The sequence below is a fragment of the Pelophylax lessonae genome (genome assembly GCF_965119305.1).
Source record: "Pelophylax lessonae genome assembly, chromosome: 2".
Classification (NCBI taxonomy): Eukaryota; Metazoa; Chordata; class Amphibia; order Anura; family Ranidae; genus Pelophylax; species Pelophylax lessonae.
Window position 1 is genome coordinate 44757456 of NC_138769.1, and position 19931 is coordinate 44777386.

The 19931-nt window shown below is 42.3% G+C and overlaps 1 protein-coding gene across 3 annotated transcripts in view; it reads left to right on the plus strand.

Annotated features, from left to right (window-relative positions):
- Positions 1–3879: 3879 nt before the first annotated feature.
- Positions 3880–19931, plus strand: part of PRDM15 (PR/SET domain 15) — a gene marked incomplete at its 5' end in the record, with an annotated part of 78274 nt that continues 62222 nt past the window's right edge. For 2 of the 3 annotated variants that reach the window (XM_082245762.1, XM_082245763.1), the window contains 5 exons: positions 3880–3916; positions 5234–5327; positions 13802–13955; positions 15752–16004; positions 17016–17174. In XM_082245762.1, coding sequence (XP_082101888.1) covers positions 3880–3916; positions 5234–5327; positions 13802–13955; positions 15752–16004; positions 17016–17174 — 697 coding nt within the window. Of the gene's footprint in view, positions 3917–5233; positions 5328–13801; positions 13956–15751; positions 16005–17015; positions 17175–19931 lie in introns of those variants that run through there. The other variant, XM_082245764.1, reaches the window with a different exon arrangement.

Genomic DNA, 19931 nt, shown 5'->3' on the forward strand with positions numbered 1-19931 from the left:
TTTTCCTGTTGCCGGTTGGTTCTCTTACTTTGGTAAGGTTCCTTTCTCTGATGTGGGTACTGCGTTGCTTTAGGCGCGGCTGCTTTTTTCCCACCCCTCATGTCTACACTGCTATGGGACGTCCCCATTAGTGACGAATATGAAGAGGCGGCGACTGTCGGAGGACGTAAGAGAAAACGGAATTTTTGTAAAATCTTACCTATAAAATTCCTTTCTCTGAGTCCTCCGACAGTCGCCGCCCCCGCCCCTCTTTTGGGGTTTGTTTATGTACACTACTGCTATGCTACTGAAACTGAGTTGGAAATGCAGGAAGCAGGGAGGTATTGACTGAGGGGACCACCCCCTGGGGGTGGGATATGCTAAAAGCTTTGATATTAATATATTCTGTTGCCTAGCTACTCCTACGGAGCAAAGGTCAATAACCCCATTAGTGACGAATATGAAGAGGCGGCGACTGTCGGAGGACTCAGAGAAAGGAATTTCACAGGTAAGATTTTACAAAAATTCCGTTATTAGTGCCTTGCGAAAGTATTTCTGCCCCCTTGAACTTTGCGACCTTTTGCCACATTTCAGGCTTCAAACATAAAGATATAAAACTGTAATTTTTTGTGAAGAATCAACAAGTGGGACACAATCATGAAGTGGAACGAAATTTACTGGATATTTCAAACTCTTTTAACAAATAAAAAAACTGAAAAATTGGGCGTGCAAAATTATTCACCTCCCTTAAGTTAATACTTTGTAGCGCCACCTTTTACAGCTGTAAGTCGCTTGGGGTATGTCTCTATCAGTTTTGCACATTGAGAGACTGAAATTTTTGCCCATTCCTCCTTGCAAAACAGCTCGAGCTCAGTGAGGTTGGATGGAGAGCCATAGATGTGCGCAGCCTATTGCATTAGGGTGTGCAACGCAAAGCTCAAACACGCATGCCTTTCTCTGCAGCCTCAGCTGCACTGGACAGTAAATGAATGGGAAGTGCCCTGTGCTGAGCGGCTTCCTGTTCATTCACAAACTGAAGCATAGTAAACCTAGTTGTGTTCACAATGTTCATTTGGAAAAGGAAGGCACTAGTAAATTACATATTTACTAGCCCCTTTCCCCACTCTCCATCCTGCAGGGTAGTGATTAGGATGTGCCCAGGCACACCTGGCACACCCCCTGCGCACACCTATGTGGAGAGCGTTTGTGAACAGCAGTTTTCAGTTCTTTCCACAGATTCTCGATTGGATTCAGGTCTGGACTTTGACTTGGCCATTCTAACACCTGGATATGTTTATTTGTTAACCATTCCATTGTAGATTTTGCTTTGTTTTGGATCATTGTCTTGTTGGAAGACAAATCTCTGTCCCAGTCTCAGGTCTTTTGCAGACTCCATCAGGTTTTCTTCCAGAATGGTCCTGTATTTGGCTCCATCCCTCTTCCCATCAATTTTAACCATCTTCCCTGTCCCTGCTGAAGAAAAGCAGGCCCAAACCATGATGCTGCCACCACCATGTTTGACAGTGGGGATGGTGTGTTCAGGGGGATGAGCTGGGTTGCTTTTACGCCAAACATAACGTTTTGCATTGTTGCCAAAAAGTTTGATTTTGGTTTCATCTGACCAGAGCACCTTCTTCCACATGTTTGGTGTGTCTCCCAGGTGGCTTGTGGCAAACTTTAAACAACACTTTTTATGGATATCTTTAATAAATGTCTTTCTTCTTGCCACTCTTCCATAAAGGCCAGATTTGTGCAGTATACGACTGATTGTTGTCCTATGGACAGAGTCTCCCACCTCAGCTGTAGATCTCTGCAGTTCATCCAGAGTGATCATGGGCCTCTTGGCTGCATCTCTGATCAGTCTTCTCCTTGTATGAGCTGAAAGTTTAGAGGGACGGCCAGGTCTTCGTAGATTTGCAGTGGTCTGATACTCCTTCCATTTCAATATTATCGCTTGCACAGTACTCCTTGGGATGTTTAAAGCTTGGGAAATCTTTTTGTATCCAAATCCGGCTTTAAATTTCTCCACAACAGTATCTCGGACCTGCCTGGTGTGTTCCTTGTTCTTCATGATGCTCTCTGCGCTTTAAACGGACCTCTGAGACTATCGCAGTGCAGGTGCATTTATACGGAGACTTGATTACACACAGGTGGATTCTATTTATCATCATTAGTCATTTAGGTCAACATTGGATCATTCAGAGATCCTCACTGAACTTCTGGAGAGAGTTTGCTGCACTGAAAGTAAAGGGGCTGAATAATTTTGCACGCCCAATTTTTCAGTTTTTTTATTTGTTAACAAAGTTTGAAATATCCAATAAATTACGTTCCACTTCATGATTGTGTCCCACTTGTTTTTTTCTTGTTTTTTTTGTTATTGTGCAATCGCCTTTTTTTTTTTTTTTTTTTTTTCCATTTATATCACAAAAAAAAAAAAAAAAAAAAAAACAGTGATGATCAAATAGTCTTTGCCCCCCAGGTCGCCTGACAGGTCGCCCCAGTGTGAACGGGGTCTAAATTAGAAATGAAAGGCAAAACATTTGTGTATAAATTTAAAAAAAAAAAAAAACCTTATAAATGCCCCTTTTCCTCCTTCTTCCTCCTTCTTCCCTCACATGTAAAAGCCATCTTAGCAGCTATTTAGCTGCTTGATTGCTTTTGCAGGCGGCAGAAGGGGACGTCCCCACCGCCCTCCGGTGCTTCTCTGGTCTCCCCTGTGCGATCGGGGGGGACGGAGAGTGAATCCACCAACCATGGTGGTTTACCATAGAACTGGCTGTGGATCACATGGTCCCTGGCTATCTCTATGACCCTTGGAGGCTGGAAGCGACATTATGATGTCCCTTAGAGCTCTGGCAAATGTACAACACTGCCGTTTTTTAACTTCCAGCATACAGGAGAAATGTGGAGATCTCTCTGTAAAGAGGACCTGTCGTGCCCTATTCATATTACAAGGGGTGTTTACATACCTTGTAATAGAAATACAAGTATACAAAAAAAGAAAGGGAAAGTGCAAAGTAAAAAAATGAAAGTAGAATAAAAAAAATTTTTAAGCGCCCTCATTCCCTCGTGCTGGCCACGCAGAAGCGAACGCATATGTAGGTCGCACACGCATAATATAAACGGTATTCAAACCACACGTGAGGTATCGGCGCGAACATTAGAGCGAGAGCAATAATTTTAGTACAAGACCTCTGTAACTCTAAACTGGTAACCTGTAAAAATTTTTAAAGCATTGCCTATGGGGATTTTTAAGTACCAATGTTTGGCATCATTGGGCACAATTAAAGCGTGACATGTTGGGTATCTACCCGTAATATCATTTTTCACAATACCCAAAAAAATTAGGATTCATATTGTTTTTATTTTTTGAATTGATGAAAGTGTGTTTTTCATTTTTTTTTTTTTTTTTTTTTTTTTTCCCCCAAAAAATTGCGTTTAAAAAATTGCTGTGCAAATACTATGTGACAAAAAAAATTGTGAGGATGGCCATTTAGGTTCAGTGCTAAAATATTTATTTATATATATATATATATATATATATATATATATATATATATATATATATATATATATATATATATATATATATATATATATATATATATATATATATATAAAATTCGGGGCTTCTGGATAATTTTCTAGCAAAAAAATAGATTTTTAGATGTAGGAAAGAAATGCCAGAATTGGCCTGGGTAGGAACTGGTTAATGATACAGTAGCACTCGTGAAGAATGAAAACACTATTGTATGGGTTTACATGTCAAAAATGTATTCATGCAGAATTTTTAGGTTACTGATGGTCCACTTTAGCTGAAATGTGTCATATTCTATTTATTTAATGTGTCATAGTCTATGTATTCACTGCTCTGATTTATTTTCTTCCAGGCGATTTATAATGGCACAAGGAGCAATAGATGAATCCGTGTTCATATGTAAGTGTTTATTATTTATAGCCAAATATATGATGTTGAACTCCTTTGCTGTTTTTTTTTCTTTTTGTTTTTCTGAGACAGAGTTTGTGGTGGACATCGAACACTACTTCCAGTTTAGGTCGCCCCTGGGGTCAAGTACAACTGATGACTATAAGAGCCGGTTCACATTTGTGCGGCTGCGGCGATCGCATGTAATGTCGGAGCGCACTGCTTCTTCATTACATGCGATCGGCTGTGCGGTGCGAGTTTAGCCATACACTTTGTATGGCTAAATTTGCACCACACCCGCAGCAAACACGCACAGGACCCTTTTTTCCAGCCGCATCAGGATCGGATCGCACAGCGGTTCACACTTGTGCGATCCGATCCTGTGCGAACTGCAAGATCGCACTGCGATATGCGATCAAACTGGGGGTGTCGTTAAGATTACATTGACACCCCCAGCGTATCGCTTACAGCAGTGTGAACTGCCGGGGTGCGTTTTGCGATGCGGGAACAGGCTGCGGATTCGCAGCCTTCCCGCATCGCACAAGTGTGAACCGGGGCTAAGTGTTTAGTCTCTCCTTTCTAACACCATAAGTACCACCTTCCTGTGATGGGGGTATTTTCATAGCTGTTGTTGCCTCCAGTAATATTGAATGCATTCCTTTATTTGGTGTGGCCTTTTTTAAAAACAAAAAAAAAAAAAGAGAAACTTTTTTTGGTTAAAAGAAAATGTTTAAAGCTAAATTATTCCCGTGGAAGGTCCCTGCAAAAGCAGAGATTTTTACTCCTTCCTCGGGCAACCCGTGTCTCCGATCTCCTCTCCATTCCAGTGCTGCAGCCTCCGTCAGTCTCTCCTGAATTCAACATTTCCTGGAGTGTCGGATACTTGTGGTTCCCTCCTCCCACCCCAACGCTGATCAATGTAAGGGTCAGAGGATGGAACCACAGTGCAAAGCGGGGGGACACAGGCATCTCACCCTCTCAGAAGTGTTGAATGCTGAATAGATAAAAAGTAGCAAACACGGGCTACCATGTAGAAAAAGAAAAAAAAAAAACTTCTGTAGCAGAAGTTTTTTTTTTTAATTTTATGTTCCTTTAAAATTAATTATTATTATTATTATTATTATTATTATGAATAATAAAATTAATGCCTATTATTAATAATAAAATTAATGCCTATTATTATTATTATTATTATTATTAATAAAATTAATGCCTATTATTATTATTATTATTATTATTATTATTATTATTATTATTATTATTTATTTTATTTATTTATTTATTTATTTATTTATTTTTTTGTGAAATCTGCAACTTTGCTCTGTGTAGGGTGTGACGACTGTGGCCAGTACCATGACTCGGAGTGTCCGGAGCTGGGTCCAGTGGTGACCGTCCAGGACTCTTTTGTTCTGAGCAGAGCCAGGTGAGTAGATAAAAATGAGAAGAGAAGTGTAACCTAGTTTACAATGCTTTGGGGTGTAAAACTCAATTCAATCGCAGGCTGCATCAGCGTTATGATTGCCCTCAAAAGGGCCGGTTGTATCTGTAAGACTAGACATTCAAAACATCCCCCTACCCTTACATAGGATTAAGAGCCTCTCCACCATCAGAAGTTGAGTCCCTCACCCTCCCTTACATCACCCCCTTATCTTATGCTGCTGGTGGGAAGAAGCTGTAGGCACTGCTGGAAAGCAAAAAGTCTAGAGGAGGACCAGAGCAGGGCTGGAGTGCTCCTGCAGCTGCAGGAGAGGTGCGAGGGCCACATTAAAGGGCCTGGTGGGCCGCATTTGGCCCGCGGGCCTTGTGTTTGAAGTGTGCTTTAAAGTGTTACTAAACCCACAAGAGTAAAATCTGTATATGCATCAAAGCTCCCAACTGTCCCGGATTTTGAGGGACTGTCCCGGATTTTGAGGGACTGTCCCTGATTCAGAACAAAGTCCCTCTGTCCCTCTTTCCTCCTCATTTGTCCCTCATTTTGGTCTGATCTTTATAAATGTGTATATAAAATGCACTACTTCTATATCGAAAGTATTTTGCCAGTGCTGAACATTTCATCTAAATTCTAAATTGCTGCATTGGTAAATTTCAAAAGCCAGTAGAAAGGAATAGTAGTGTTTAACCACTTTACCACCGGAGGATTTTGCTGTCTTGCGTCTGGGCCACTTTTTGCGATTTGGCGCTGTGCGACTTTAACTGACAATTGCGCGGTCGTGCGACGCCGTACCCAAACAAAATTTACGTCCTTTTTTCCCCACAAACAGAGCTTTCTTTTGGTGGTATTTGATCACCTGTGCAAATTTTTTTTACTTTTTGCGCTATAAACAAAAAAAAGTGTAAGTTTTGAAAAGATAACAATATTTTTCACTTTTTTTTTTTATATGAAATTCCCCCCAAAAAATGTAAAAATCTAAATTATTTTTGGCCAATTTGTTTTCTGCTACCTATGTTTGGTAAAAAAAATCACAATAAGCATACATATGCACTGTTACTGTAAAAATGACACTGGCAGGGAAGGGGTTAATTTTATTGGAGAGGGAGGGGTTAATGTATGCCTGGTGCTTACTGACGTGTGTGGGGGGAGGTGACTGAGTGACACAGGGACAGATCGCAGGTTCAGCTATGCTGAATCCTGCAATCTGTCACTCCTTGTCACTTAGGAGATCCACCCGCTTTGTTTACACAAGCGGGCGGATTTCCAGACTCGATTCCCCGACGATCGGGGAAGAGCGGCCCCTGGCCCGACTCCCACTGTGACTGAATACAGCGGGAGCGAGCCTCCGGCGGCGCGCGAGCGCCGCCCACAAGGGGAGGAGTCCAGCAACGTGGGTCTACGTCGCTGGACGATAACGAGCCACTGTGCCGCAGTAGAGGCACAGTGAGCGGGGCTAAAGTGGTTAAAGACAAAAGCAATTGTGCGTTTAACTATTCCTTTATTTTTTTTGTATCGGGGGGGGGGGGGGGGGTGTCCTAAGGGACCATTCACACCAGAAACTGCACATAACTGCGTGTTTTTGACTGCATCTTTACATGCATTTGAAGTTCGCTGGAATGCTGCATTTTTAAAGCCGCTACAGTGCATTTTTCTATAGTTTTTCGCCTTGGCTTTCTGTTATTTCCTTTTTTGAGGTCATTTCCTTCTTCTTTAAAGTGTGTGGAGAGAAGTAAGAATTTCTGTCTGCTTTTGTCTGTATAATTCTGGTGCTTGCCGTTGATGTTCTGAGAGGACGCACTCGTAGGAGGTGTCGTTACTGGGGGTTCATCCACTACTGATGGGAAGGGAGACCAAGGGCCAATTCTGGACCCTCTACAATGACCTACACACAATGCAACTTTAGTGGCATCCCAGTCTTAGTCCGTAGGGTTCAATATTGAGTTGGCCCACCTTTTGCAGTTATAACAGCTTCAACTCTTCTGGGAAGGCTGTGCACAAGGTTTAGGAGTGTGTCTATGGGGATGTTTGATCATTCTTCCAGAAGCACATTTGTGAGGTCAGGCGCTGATGTTGGACGAGAAGGCCTGGCTCGCAGTCTCCACTCTAATTCATCCCAAAGATGTTCTATCGGGTTGACGTCCGGACTCTGTGCAGGCCAGTCAAGTTCCTCCACCCCAAACTGGCTCATCCATGTCTTTATGGACCTTGCTTTGTGCACTGGTGCGCAGTCATGTTGGAACAGGAAGGGGCCATCCCCAAACTCTTCCCACAAGGTTGGGAGGATGAAATTGTCCAGAATGTCTTGGTATGCTGACGCCTTAAGAGTTCCCTTCACTGGAACTAAGGGGCCAAGCCCAACCCCTGAAAAACAACAACCCCACGCCATAATCCCCCCTCCACCAAATGATTTGGAGGGGTAGCCCAATACTTTTGGCAATATAGTGTGGATGAGCGAGTTTGGGGTGGAGTAACTCGAATGACCTGCAGAGTCCTCTGCATCTTTCGGTGACATGTGCGCCATTTTAGCTGTTTTCTGCTCTCCACATGCAAAGAGCCAGGAAGTTAGTGGGAGGGACAGCAGGACATGGGAAGGAGGGATAGGTTCTAATTAGTACACTTTATGTGTGTGTGTGTGTGTGTGTGTATGAATGTGTGTGTGTGTGTGTATATATATATATATATATATATATATATATATATATATATATCACACACAATATATATAGTGTGTGTATATAATTTTTTTTTTTGGGGGCGCAGCACATTTGTAACACATTTGTAGCATGTTCCCTTCATTTGCGGTGCAGAAAAAAGCAGTATGCTCTCAAAAAGTTGGGAGGCATGAGTTTGGTGTGTATTGCATGAGAGCTTTTTTTGGGGAGGGTGCATGTGATCAGTACAGGGCCAATCAGCACTGTCCAGACAGAGGGTCAGAGGTCCTGCAGCCTCATGGGACATTTAGAGAATGAAAAATCCTCCTACAAGCATTAACCAGCGCTTGGCCGGATAGAAGTCACAAGACTGCTATATACTGCGGATGAGAAAAGGTATTTAGCAGTTTGTATTTACTAAAAATAGCATTTCCATGTACTGTGTACTGTGGGAGACCAGATATAGTGACTGCATTCTCCTGGGGAGACCAGATATAGTGACTGCATTCTCATGGGGAGACCAGATATAGTGACTGCATTCTCATGGGGAGACCAGATATAGTGACTGCATTCTCCTGGGGAGACCGGATATAGTGACTGCATTCTCATGGGGAGACCAGATATAGTGACTGCATTCTCCTGGGGAGACCGGATATAGTGACTGCATTCTCCTGGGGAGACCGGATATAGTGACTGCATTCTCATGGGGAGACCGGATATAGTGACTGCATTCTCATGGGGAGACCAGATATAGTGACTGCATTCTCCTGGGGAGACCAGATATAGTGACTGCATTCTCCTGGGGAGACCAGATATAGTGACTGCATTCTCCTGGGGAGACCAGATATAGTGACTGCATTCTCCTGGGGAGACCAGATATAGTGACTGCATTCTCCTGGGGAGACCAGATATAGTGACTGCATTCTCCTGGGGAGACCAGATATAGTGACTGCATTCTCCTGGGGAGACCAGATATAGTGACTGCATTCTCCTGGGGAGACCAGATATAGTGACTGCATTCTCATGGGGAGACCAGATATAGTGACTGCATTCTCATGGGGAGACCAGATATAGTGACTGCAGGTTCTGGGTTTAGTAACCCTTTAAGTTGTGGAAACAAAAGGAAGGGGGTTAGAACCTTTGTTGGTTTTATAGCTGTCTTTGCCATTGTTGGAGAGAGATTCGTGAAAATGTATGTGTAATTTGTTGTCTGGTCACCAGGACAAAGGGTGAATCTAACCAGTGGGGACAGGGACAACTATAGAAAACTAACAGGGGTTCTATCACTTCCTTACCTTATCCAAAACCACAAACTTCTTTGTCTATACATACTTTACCTTCCTGTGTCTTGTGCCATCTGTCACTGAGACTGGACTTAAAGCTGAAGTTTAGGTACGGCAATTTATACATTGGCCCAGCTTGGACAAATGTAAGTAAGTTTCCCTACCTGTGGCATCCCCATGGTTGCTGGAAATCATAATAGTAGGCATTGCTACTACAATGATCTCCACTAGCTACTGGGTCCTGTGATACCTGGGTGCGTTGTGAGCACAGGAGGTTGCTTGCTCAGCTAGGGCGCCGTTCAGGGGACACTTGGCATTCTCCCAATGAATGCAAAGCGTTCTCTGATTGGGCAGGGTGGTGAAGTCACAATCTCCACCTCGTCTAGTCAGAGACCACTTTGCATTCATTGAGAAAATGCAAAAGGCTCTCTGAGTGGTGCCCATGCCTAGCGAGGGGTCTTCTGTGTTCAGTAAACATCTGGGCAGTCACTTGGTGTGGGACCCACATAGGTAGTGGAGATCAATGTAGAAGTGGTGTCTACTACAGTGGTTCCAAGCTTTTACGGGGATGAGCCAGGTAAGCAACATTCATGCTTACTTTTGGTACCAGATGGACCAATACAACCATGTACTGTAAATGTCGCCATACCGAAACTTCTGTTTTTAGAAGAATTTCTCCAGTGGGAACAGAGACCTAAATGAAAAAAAGGTTCTAACCCTTTACCACTCTACAAAATGTGTTTTATCACTATTCGTGCAACCATTGGAGAAATGTTCTCTCTCCCTGTCCCTTACGGCACTAGTCACCAGGATAGGAAGTGTGCATCTGTGTGCAGGCAGTCCCATTCATGTCAGTCGCGATGCAGCACAGACACCGCTCCCAATTTGACATCCATGTAGGTGCAGATGCGTGTCCCTGAACCCGCGCTGTCTGAATTCTGGGACCTGCACCCACAAGGATGTCAGATTGGGAGTAGTCGCTGTGGTCATTCAGCTGTTGTGTCCCTGTCGACAGTTGTTGGAGCTTTGAGAAGTACCCTATACTTCTGGGTATAAAGAATTAGGGGGGTTCCCCTGGGTTGAGACTTTTTAGGCACAGAAACTATAGAAATATTGATATTCAAAATGTATTTATTAAGCGATATTATGTAAAAAATGATAAAGTTAAAACCAGCAAGCAACAATCAACAAGGTGTACAACCATATATGTTCCAGAACCTGAAACCCAACATGTTTCGAAGATAAAATTCTTCTTCTTCAGGGGTGGTTCTTAACAATGCTCTGTCAACATAAGAAACATGATCATAGAATCGTACAAATGGTGATATGTACATTTAATTTATACAACAAATGATAAAAAATAATTAATCTTCATACAAATAGATATTTTACAGGAGTATGATTGTTGGAGCACTTACAGGGTTGACCTAGTATGGAATTTGTGATGCTTGCAACGAACTTTAAAATCAGCAGGTTAACCGTGATTAAATTGGCAGTGTCACCCTCCTTGTAGAGGTCAGAGGAACATCCCTTAAAGTGGAGTTCCACCCTAATTTAATACTTACCTCCATCTTCTCGCTCCGGGTCACCTGAAAAAGAAATGGATAATCGCATATTTTTTTTTTTTTTACTTACCTCGTAGCGAAGAAAATATACTTACCTTACTTCCTTCTCCTCTCGGCCGCGGCCTGTCGTCACTTCCTGGCTCTGCAATGATTCCTGGACGCTGAACGTCATCGCTCCCAGGAATCATTGCGCCTGCACCGGCCCCGACGTCAGTTCCGGGTCACGCGCGTCATCCCCTTCTAAACAGCTTCTGGGCATGCCCAGAAGCTGTGGAGGGATGACGAGCGCGACCCGGAAGTGACGGCGGGGCCGGCGCAGGGCATCGTGGGACCAAAGAAGGCGGAAGAAGACGCCGAAGGGGATCTCGCTGGCTTCAAGCTGCCCACATCTGAGATGGCAGCGCTGGACAATACGTTTTCAAGGTAAGTATTTGTCCTAACAGGTAAGTGCAACCCGGGACAGATCAGAGGCTAGCCATTGTGGAATGTACTAGCCCTGACTGTCCCGGGGGTATTTAAAAAAAAAAAAAAAAATCCAGGGTGGAACTCCGCTTTAATGTACTAGATGGAATAACGGATAGAGCCAAACAGGTGCCCTTCAGTGTGGGCAACCGAAGTCCAATCTAGTGGACGCCAAAACTGCACTGGAGCTGAAGAAATGCTAAAAGATGCTTAAGTACAAGGAGGGTGACACTGCCAATTTAATCACGGTTAAGCTGCTGATTTTGAAGTTCGTTGCAAGCATCCGAAATTCCATACTAGGTCAACCCTGTAAGTGCTCCAACAATCATACTCCTGTAAAATATCTATTTGTATGAAGATTTGAATGTGTACACACTATCATTTGTTGTATAAATTGAATGTACATATCACCAATTGTACGATTCTATGATCATGTTTCTTATGTTGACAGAGGATTGTTAAGAACCACCCCTGAAGAAGAAGAAGAATGTTATCTTCGAAACATGTTGGGTTTCAGGTTCTGGAACATATATGGTTGTACACCTTGTTGTTGATTGTTGCTTGCTGGTTTTAACTTTATCATTTTTTGCATAATATTTCTTAATAAATAAATTTTGAATATCAATTTTTCTATAGTTTCTGTGCCTAAAAAGTCCCAACCCAGGGGAACCCCCCTAATTCTTTGTACTTTAAAGGGATGTGGCACCTTTATATAAGAACACTGGTCATAAGCAAATCTCCACTATACTTCTGGGCATGGGGAGCATGTGACCTTCTCCCCTTACTCCCATGAAGCAATGCCCAGGCCTGAGCTGTCAAAGCTGATGTGGGGCTTACACAAGGATTACCCCAGGGTCTCTGATGGAAGAATGAAGCAGCAGCAGACTGCCAGGAAGATGAGTATTAGTGTCTGGAGAGGAGGCCTGTCAAGAGAACCTGTCTCTTAGCCCTACATTTGCAAAGCAGTGTTAGTGTTACTAACCCCAGGAGCCTGCAGTCACTATATCTGGTCTCCCACAGTACACATAACATGGAAATGCAATTATTGTAATAAATATAAACTGCTAAATACCTTTTTTTTCCTTATCAGCAGTATATAGCAGTCCTGTGACTTCTATCAGTGTCTGGTTAAAGCTTGTAGGCGTTTTCATTCTACTCTGACTGTCCTGTGAGGCTGCATGATCCCTGACCCTCTATCTCAGGGGTCTTCAAACTATGGCCCTCCAGTTGTTCAGGAACTACAATTCCAATCATGCCTAGGAATGTCAGAGTTTTACAATGCCTCATGGGATGTGTAGTTCCACAACAGCTGGAGGGATCTTGTTTGAGGATCCCTGCTGTATCTGGACAGTGCTTATTGGCCCTGTGCTGATCACATTCACCCTCCCAAGAAAAAGAAAAAAACTCACTACCAAACTGAGCATGTGCAGCCTGTCCCCTGGCTCTGTATTATCAGGAAATGTACTGGGGACAGGGGAAGGAGGAGAGGATCAGAAAAGACAGGGTCAAACTGCATTTTTACAGAATGCACAGGATTAACCCCTTAGGTTTCAGAGTGAGTATAACAAGCATGCTTTACTGCATATACAGACTGATTTTACTGTTATGGGTTTAGTAACACTTGAATTTTTGATACCAGATTTCGAATTTATTTTTGTCATAGTCTTTTGACTAAATTGTCATATTTTTGTCATCTGAATTGTTTAAGAGCACATTCAGACTAGCGCGACTTGTCTGGCGACTTGTCAGCCTGACAAGTCGCGGTCCATTGAGTAGTACAGGACCCGTTCTAATAGGAGCGACACAAGTCGCTCCGACTTAGAAAAAGGGTCCTGTACTGCTTTGGGGCGACCTGGAGCGACCTGCATAGACTTCCATTATGTGAAGTCTCTGCAAGTCGCGCCGAAGTGGCTGTGCACGCGACTTCACAGGTCGCCCCCCCGAAGTCGGATCGCCTCAGTGTGAACCGGCTCTTAGTCGACTAAAATCTAATGAGTTTAGGTAAATTGTAATGCATTATTGAAGCTTTTCTCTAGAATTTCCAAACTCATTATATACTCCTGGAATAAAAATCTAATACCATGTTAAATCTGTTATCAAAGTTTGAACATGCACTACAGACACCGATTTAGGCGATGTAATATATAACCATTTTTAGGCCAAATTACGATTTAGTTTTATTCAGTCTTATGACTGAAAATTGCATTTTAGTCCTAAATTATTATTATTATTTTTTTTTTTGGTGGACTTAAATAGTGTTAATTTTGTCGGTAAAAAATATTTTCGTGCATGTGTTCAGAAAGCATCCTCACCGGGTCCTCTTCATCCTTTGCATGCATGATACTGTTTCATTCTTTCCCATTTCTGGGGCTGGGTGCTGTACTAATAGTGGCCTCCAATGATCCTGCAAAGTATGGCTTTCTCAATTAGAAACTGATTAGTGATAAGTATACATCTGTAAGCGCTACGAGTTTACCTAACTTACACTCTCCTTTATTTTTTAGATCATCTATTCCTCCCAACCTGGAGATCAAAAATATCGGAGATGGCACAGAGGGGGTGTTCGCTGTCACTTCATTGGTCAAACGGACTCAGTTTGGGCCATTTGAATGTAAGAGAGTTGCCAAATTAGACAAAGAACCCGTCTTTTCTCTTAAGGTAAAGCTTGCTGATTCTCTTGATTCCCTGTCTAAATGTATTTGTTGCATAAGTGGTATTATCATTGTTTCACAGGCTGTATATCCTACTGATAGACTACTTGGTCTGTGTCCCATCCTAAAGCCCATTTGAATCTTCAGTTTAAAGGATAAGTCCACCCTAACACTAAAATCTCTACATCTACAGAAATCCACAATCTAACCCTAACCTCCACAATCTAACCCTGTAAAGAAGAAATCGGTATACTTACCTTTTTTGAAGCCGATCTGACCTGGTCTCCAGTGACGGAAGCTCTGCAGAGGACACGGCTGACAACGGCTGTGAAATGAATGGGAAGTGACGTCACCCATAGGCTTACTATGGGACTTCCGTTGTCGACTGGGTCCTCTGAACCCGCCTCCCCATCGACGTAAGAACAGGTCGGATCGGCTTCAAAAAAAGTAAGTATACTGATTTCTTCTTAAAGGGCTAGGTAGGTTAGTGTTAGATCTTGGATGTCTGTAGATGCAGGGAATTTAGCGTTAGGGTGGACTTCTCCTTTAAAGAGGTTGTAAAAACTCTGCATTAAGGTAAGAAATCTTTTATGTGCAGCTCCCCCAGCCCCCTTAAATACTTACTTAAGCCCAATCTCGGTCCAGCACTGCTCAAGAGCAACGGCACTGCTTTCTCCCTCCTCACTGGCTCCTGCTGCTGTCAATCAAATCTGGTGATGAAGGAGCCGAGCCGCAGTGTGTGTGTGTGTGCTATTAGCACGAGTACTCCCCCTAGCAAGCAGTTTGCTGAAGGGGTACTCGAAAGGCAAGAGGAGCCAGGAGCACCAGCGGGTACCCCATAACAGGAGGATCAGTGCTGCTCTGTGCAAAACAATGTCCTTTTTTACAGTCCCTTTAAATCCGCTAAATGCATTCCAGATGCAATAAAACAAAACTTGTTCAGTGTAATTTTTTTTTTTTTGTGCCGCTCCCACTGATTGGACACAGCAGGAGCCAATCAACAGGTCCAGCGCCTGGGATCCGCCAATCGTTCAGAGAAAAGGCAGAACGGAGGTCTGCCTATGTAAACAAGGCGTCCGACCACTGTTCTGTCCGGGAGTGAAAGAGAGATCTTGTGTTTCAGCTAAGCTCAAACACAGATCTGTTTTCCTCCAGTGCATCCATTCCCCGCACAGTTAGAAATCACTCCCTAGGAGCGCACTTAACCCCTTGATCGCCCCTGGTGTTAACCCCTTCCTGCCAGTGTAATTTATACAGTAACCTTGCATTTTTTTTTTTTTGATCACTAGATTGGTGTCATTGGTCCCCAAAAAGTGTCACTTAGTTTTGCTTAAACCAATCAATATACAATTAGGATTTCTTTTTACCAAAAATGTAGCAGAATACATATTGGCCTAAATTGATGAAGAAATTAGATTTATTATTATTATTATTATTATTATTATTACTATTGGGTTTGTTTTATAGCAGAAAGTAAAAAAAAATAAAATTTTATATATATATATATAATTATAATTATTATTATTATTATTATTTTTTTTGTGGTGGTTTTTTTAGTTTACAACGAAAAAATAAAAACCGCAGAGGTAATCAAATGCCAAAAAGAAAGCTCTATTTGTGGGGAAAAAAAGACATCAATTTTATTTGTGTACAGCGGCGCACGACTAAGAGTCAGTTAAAGCAACGCAGTGCTGTATCGCAAAAAATGACCTGGTCAGGAAGGGGGTAAAACCTTCCAGAGCTGAATATATACAGGCTTTATTCAGTAAAATTATCTCCTTTTTTTTTTTTTTTTTGCCACAGGTGTTTCAGAAGGATGGAATAATGATGCTGTTTGACACCTCTAGTGAGTATGAATGTAACTGGATGATGCTGGTGAGGCCGGCAACGGAATTCAGCCACCAGAACCTGACCGCATTCCAACATGGCAACGACATCTTTTTCACTACCTCCCAGGACATAGCGGCTGGCACAGAGCTGCGAGTATGGTATGCCGCTTTCTATGCAAGGAAGATGGAGAAACCTCTGCTGAAGCCTCCTATGCCCTGTCACAATGGTGGGTTCCAATGGGAATTCATATACTTTCAGGAGATATGTGCACATTGAAGGCCAGTACATAGAGTGGATCTCTGTCAGGTCCCAAATATCTTTTGGAGACCTGCGGTGCATCTGCACACATGCTGGACTTCTAAAGATTGCGGCACAGAAGAGGGGTGGGGATAGAGAATTGATTTGGGTGCACTCACCAGGGCAGAACAAAGAGCGCCATTGGGGGAACCCTAGAGGAGCAAAACTATATTGCTTTTAGAAGCCCTTTAACTTCCCCTTTAAAGGATCTCTAAATCCCAGAACAAAAATGTAATATTGCAGATTTTCAGTGCTTAGAAGTGGTGGCTTCATTCATTTCAGTTTTAATTTTAAAAGATATACTCCCCAGCAAGTGGCTGGAGATTTAGAGGTTATCTCCCCCCCTCGCTGTCCCGGCGCCCTAAGGCGGCTACTTAGACTGCCTTATGCTGGTGCTTGCTTTGCTTTTACAGGAAGTGTTAATTTTGAAGAATCGCCAGGTGAAAATAAAGGGGGAAGGGGGAGACTGAAAACAATTAAGCCACCAAATCTCAGAACCAGCAAGCTGCGTTTTTTTTGTTTTTGGGTTTAGATTCACATTTTTTTTCATCTCCAGATGATATCCCCTTTTCTTGCAGCATATAATGGCCATTCTGTTGGGTTAAATTAAAAAAAATACTTCCAGCTTCTGGTTGTAAACCTTTCGTATTGTGAGCTGATGAAAGGTGCCTGGTATTTCCTGCCAGTTTGTGAATATAATTCCCCCTTGTACACCTGGGGAGTCTCATTTGGAACCCTGCAGTGCTCGTTTCATTCCAATAACCCCCAACTGAGGCTCCCCATCGTTGGTTGTGGGAGAAGGGGATTCCCATGACATGCAGGGCTCATTTCATTTCATATACAGCTGCTGCCAGACACTGTCCTGTAGTTAGGGAATGTTATTACATTTGTAGACTTTTTGCCAGCACGGATTCAATTTAATTTTGTTTTGTATATGCAGAGGTGGGGTTTTTGGCAACTGAACCTGTGAAAGAGGTCAGCGCAACATCTTCAAAAAACAACCAGATCACCTCATCAAAATCCAAAAAAAGGAAGGCTGCTCGTCCTTCAGCAACATACTCATCAGGTGCAAGGAAGCACAGCTCAGGTCCAATGACAGGTAAAATGTTGGCGCAACTTTACTGAGGCTCTTCCATGTTCAGTAAGGGCCTATTCACACATAGTGCGGTGACTGGATTGTTATTGCATTGAAAAACACCTGTCACCACAAGGCCACGCAGAAAACAATTGTTTCCTGAGTGTCCCATTCACACTACAACACAGCCCGGAGCTGTACTGCAGCATGCTGTGATAACATGCAGACCTGCTGCATTTTATTGCAGTGCACTGTATACCGAATCTCATGGCACTGTACAGTTGTGCAACGGAGCACATCACTCTACTGTACAACGACTTGAATGCAATGTACTTTGTACGCTTCACATAAAGTGTGTCCAAATACAAAAAAAAGATAAGGAGCTGTGTGTGATGAGCTGAATGCCCACCACACTGCAGTTTTGAATAGGCAGCTGCTAGAGAGGTAAAGCACTTCAGCAGCTGTTCGTTCCTATGTGACTAAATAAAATCCTATAAGCGTAAATGTTTTTCCTGCCAACTAAGTGGAAGCCACCTACATAAACATTTACCTCCAGCATTGCCACTGGGTTCTTCACTATGCAGCCCTGCCTAGAGCTGCAACACCTTTGTAGAAACCCGTTGCAGCTGGGTTCAGCTCCTATCGTTTAGGCTCTGGATGGCTGAAGGCCACCATGAGTACAGATCATCAATAATAATCAGTGGGGAGAATGTTGCACATGTGCAGTAAGGAGCTAGATATGGCCATGTGTTTTTTTTTTTTTTGCAAAGGTTGTGCGACTTCAGGCAGGACTGCATAGCAAAGGGCTTGGGGATAGGGCAGATGGTAAGTCTATAGATGGGTAGGTATTTATGGATGAGTAAGGTATGTGTGTGAGCGAGAGAGGTGTGTATGCTAGAGAGAGAAGTGTTTGAGCGCGCGTGTGCTAGAGAGCGAGAGGTGTGTGTGTGTGTGAAATATAATCTATAAATAAATTATGGTGGGTGCATCTCATTAAATTAGAATATCATCAAAAAGTTATTGTATTTCAGTAAAACCCCTATATTATATTATATAGATTCATTACACACAGAGTGATATATTTTTAAAGCATTTATTTTTTAATGATTATGGCTTAAAGCTAGTGAAACCCCAATATTCAGTATATGAGAAAAATAAAATATTGCATAAGAATTATATACACACACACTCACATAAGAATTATATATATATATATATATATATATATATATATATATATATACACAGACACATAAGAATTATATAATATAATATATATATATATATATATATATATATATATATATATATATACACACTCACATAAGAATTATATAATATATATATATATATATATATATATATATATATATATATATATATATATATATATATATATATATATATATATATATATATACACACACCATATGAATTATGTGAGTGTATAGAGAAGGGGATAGGGGGGTTCTTTATCAATAACGTTTTTGGACTACTACCCTTTGAGCCCTCTCTCCTTCATATATGCTCCTTCTCATGTCTTGGCTGGATGTGTATGCAGCAACTGGCTAAGGTGAATTTACATGTATGTAAGCTGGAGTCTGGAGTCATTGCTGGGGATCTTGAAAACTCCTGTGGAGGTTTGGCACGCATCCCTGGCTGACATTCAACCCGAGTGGGGATTCATTTTAAAGGCACAATATTAATACTAGTTGGTGAGTGAGCATTACCCAGGGGGGGTCACGTGGTACGGTGAAGGCTTCTGGTTTTCGACTTCACTTCGTGGTGTCTGGCCATCCCACCCTTCGGATCTATTGTGGACTCACCGGTGTATATTCCTTTGTGGGGTTACACTCCTATTTCAGCGCTGCTTATGTGTTGGACTTTTCGTTCTTTGATTGATACAGGAGGAGTTATGCACTTGGGTTTTTTTTGATTATTTATGAGGCAGCAGCTACACCACCTAATTATAATATCAGTTGGCAGGGCTGCTGTTAGAAATGGCAGGGCCCCGTACAGACTACCTGGAAGGGGGCCCCCCCAAGAAAATATTAAAGATATATTTAGCTAAAATTACAACAAAATCACTATTATCAGACACAAATATAACATAACTCACATAATTCCTGCTAAATCTAAAAGAAAAAACAAACAATTTTATTGAATAAAAATGAAGATGAGATGAGAAAAATATACAGGCTGGGCAGTTGGAGCTCAGTGATCAGAGAGAGAGAGAAACAAAGTTACAGATAAACTCAGGAGCAGAGCTAACATTAGAGCCAGTGCTGGGAGGGGGGCTTACACAAGGGAGGGGGATTAGTGAGGGACAACTGTCTCTTTCTCAACAGATAAAAGCTGATAGCAGGGAGAGGGACAGATCAGATTCAGGTGCTGGAGGAAGATTTCTGTATTTGTTGTACATCACTAATCCCCCCCTCTGTGTGCTCGGGCCCCCTACAAGAGGGCTGGTGGTCCCCCCCTATCAGCGGCCCTGTCAGTTGGTGATTTATGATTATTGAATATAATTTTTAATTTTAATATTTATTTCCTAAGCGCAGGGTGATTGAGATGCAGTATATTTGGGCAACACTTATTGGTCTCAGTCTAGCTTTAATCAATAAATTTACAAGACATTGAGAACCTGAGGATGTCCTTGTTTGCTCTTCTCTGTCTGCACTGGGGTCACATTAGCTGAATGAGGGAGGGAAACTGAGGGAGAGGAGAAGCACTGGAATACTAGTCAGTACCAGTGTGCAAAGGTGTATAAAATAAATAAATCCT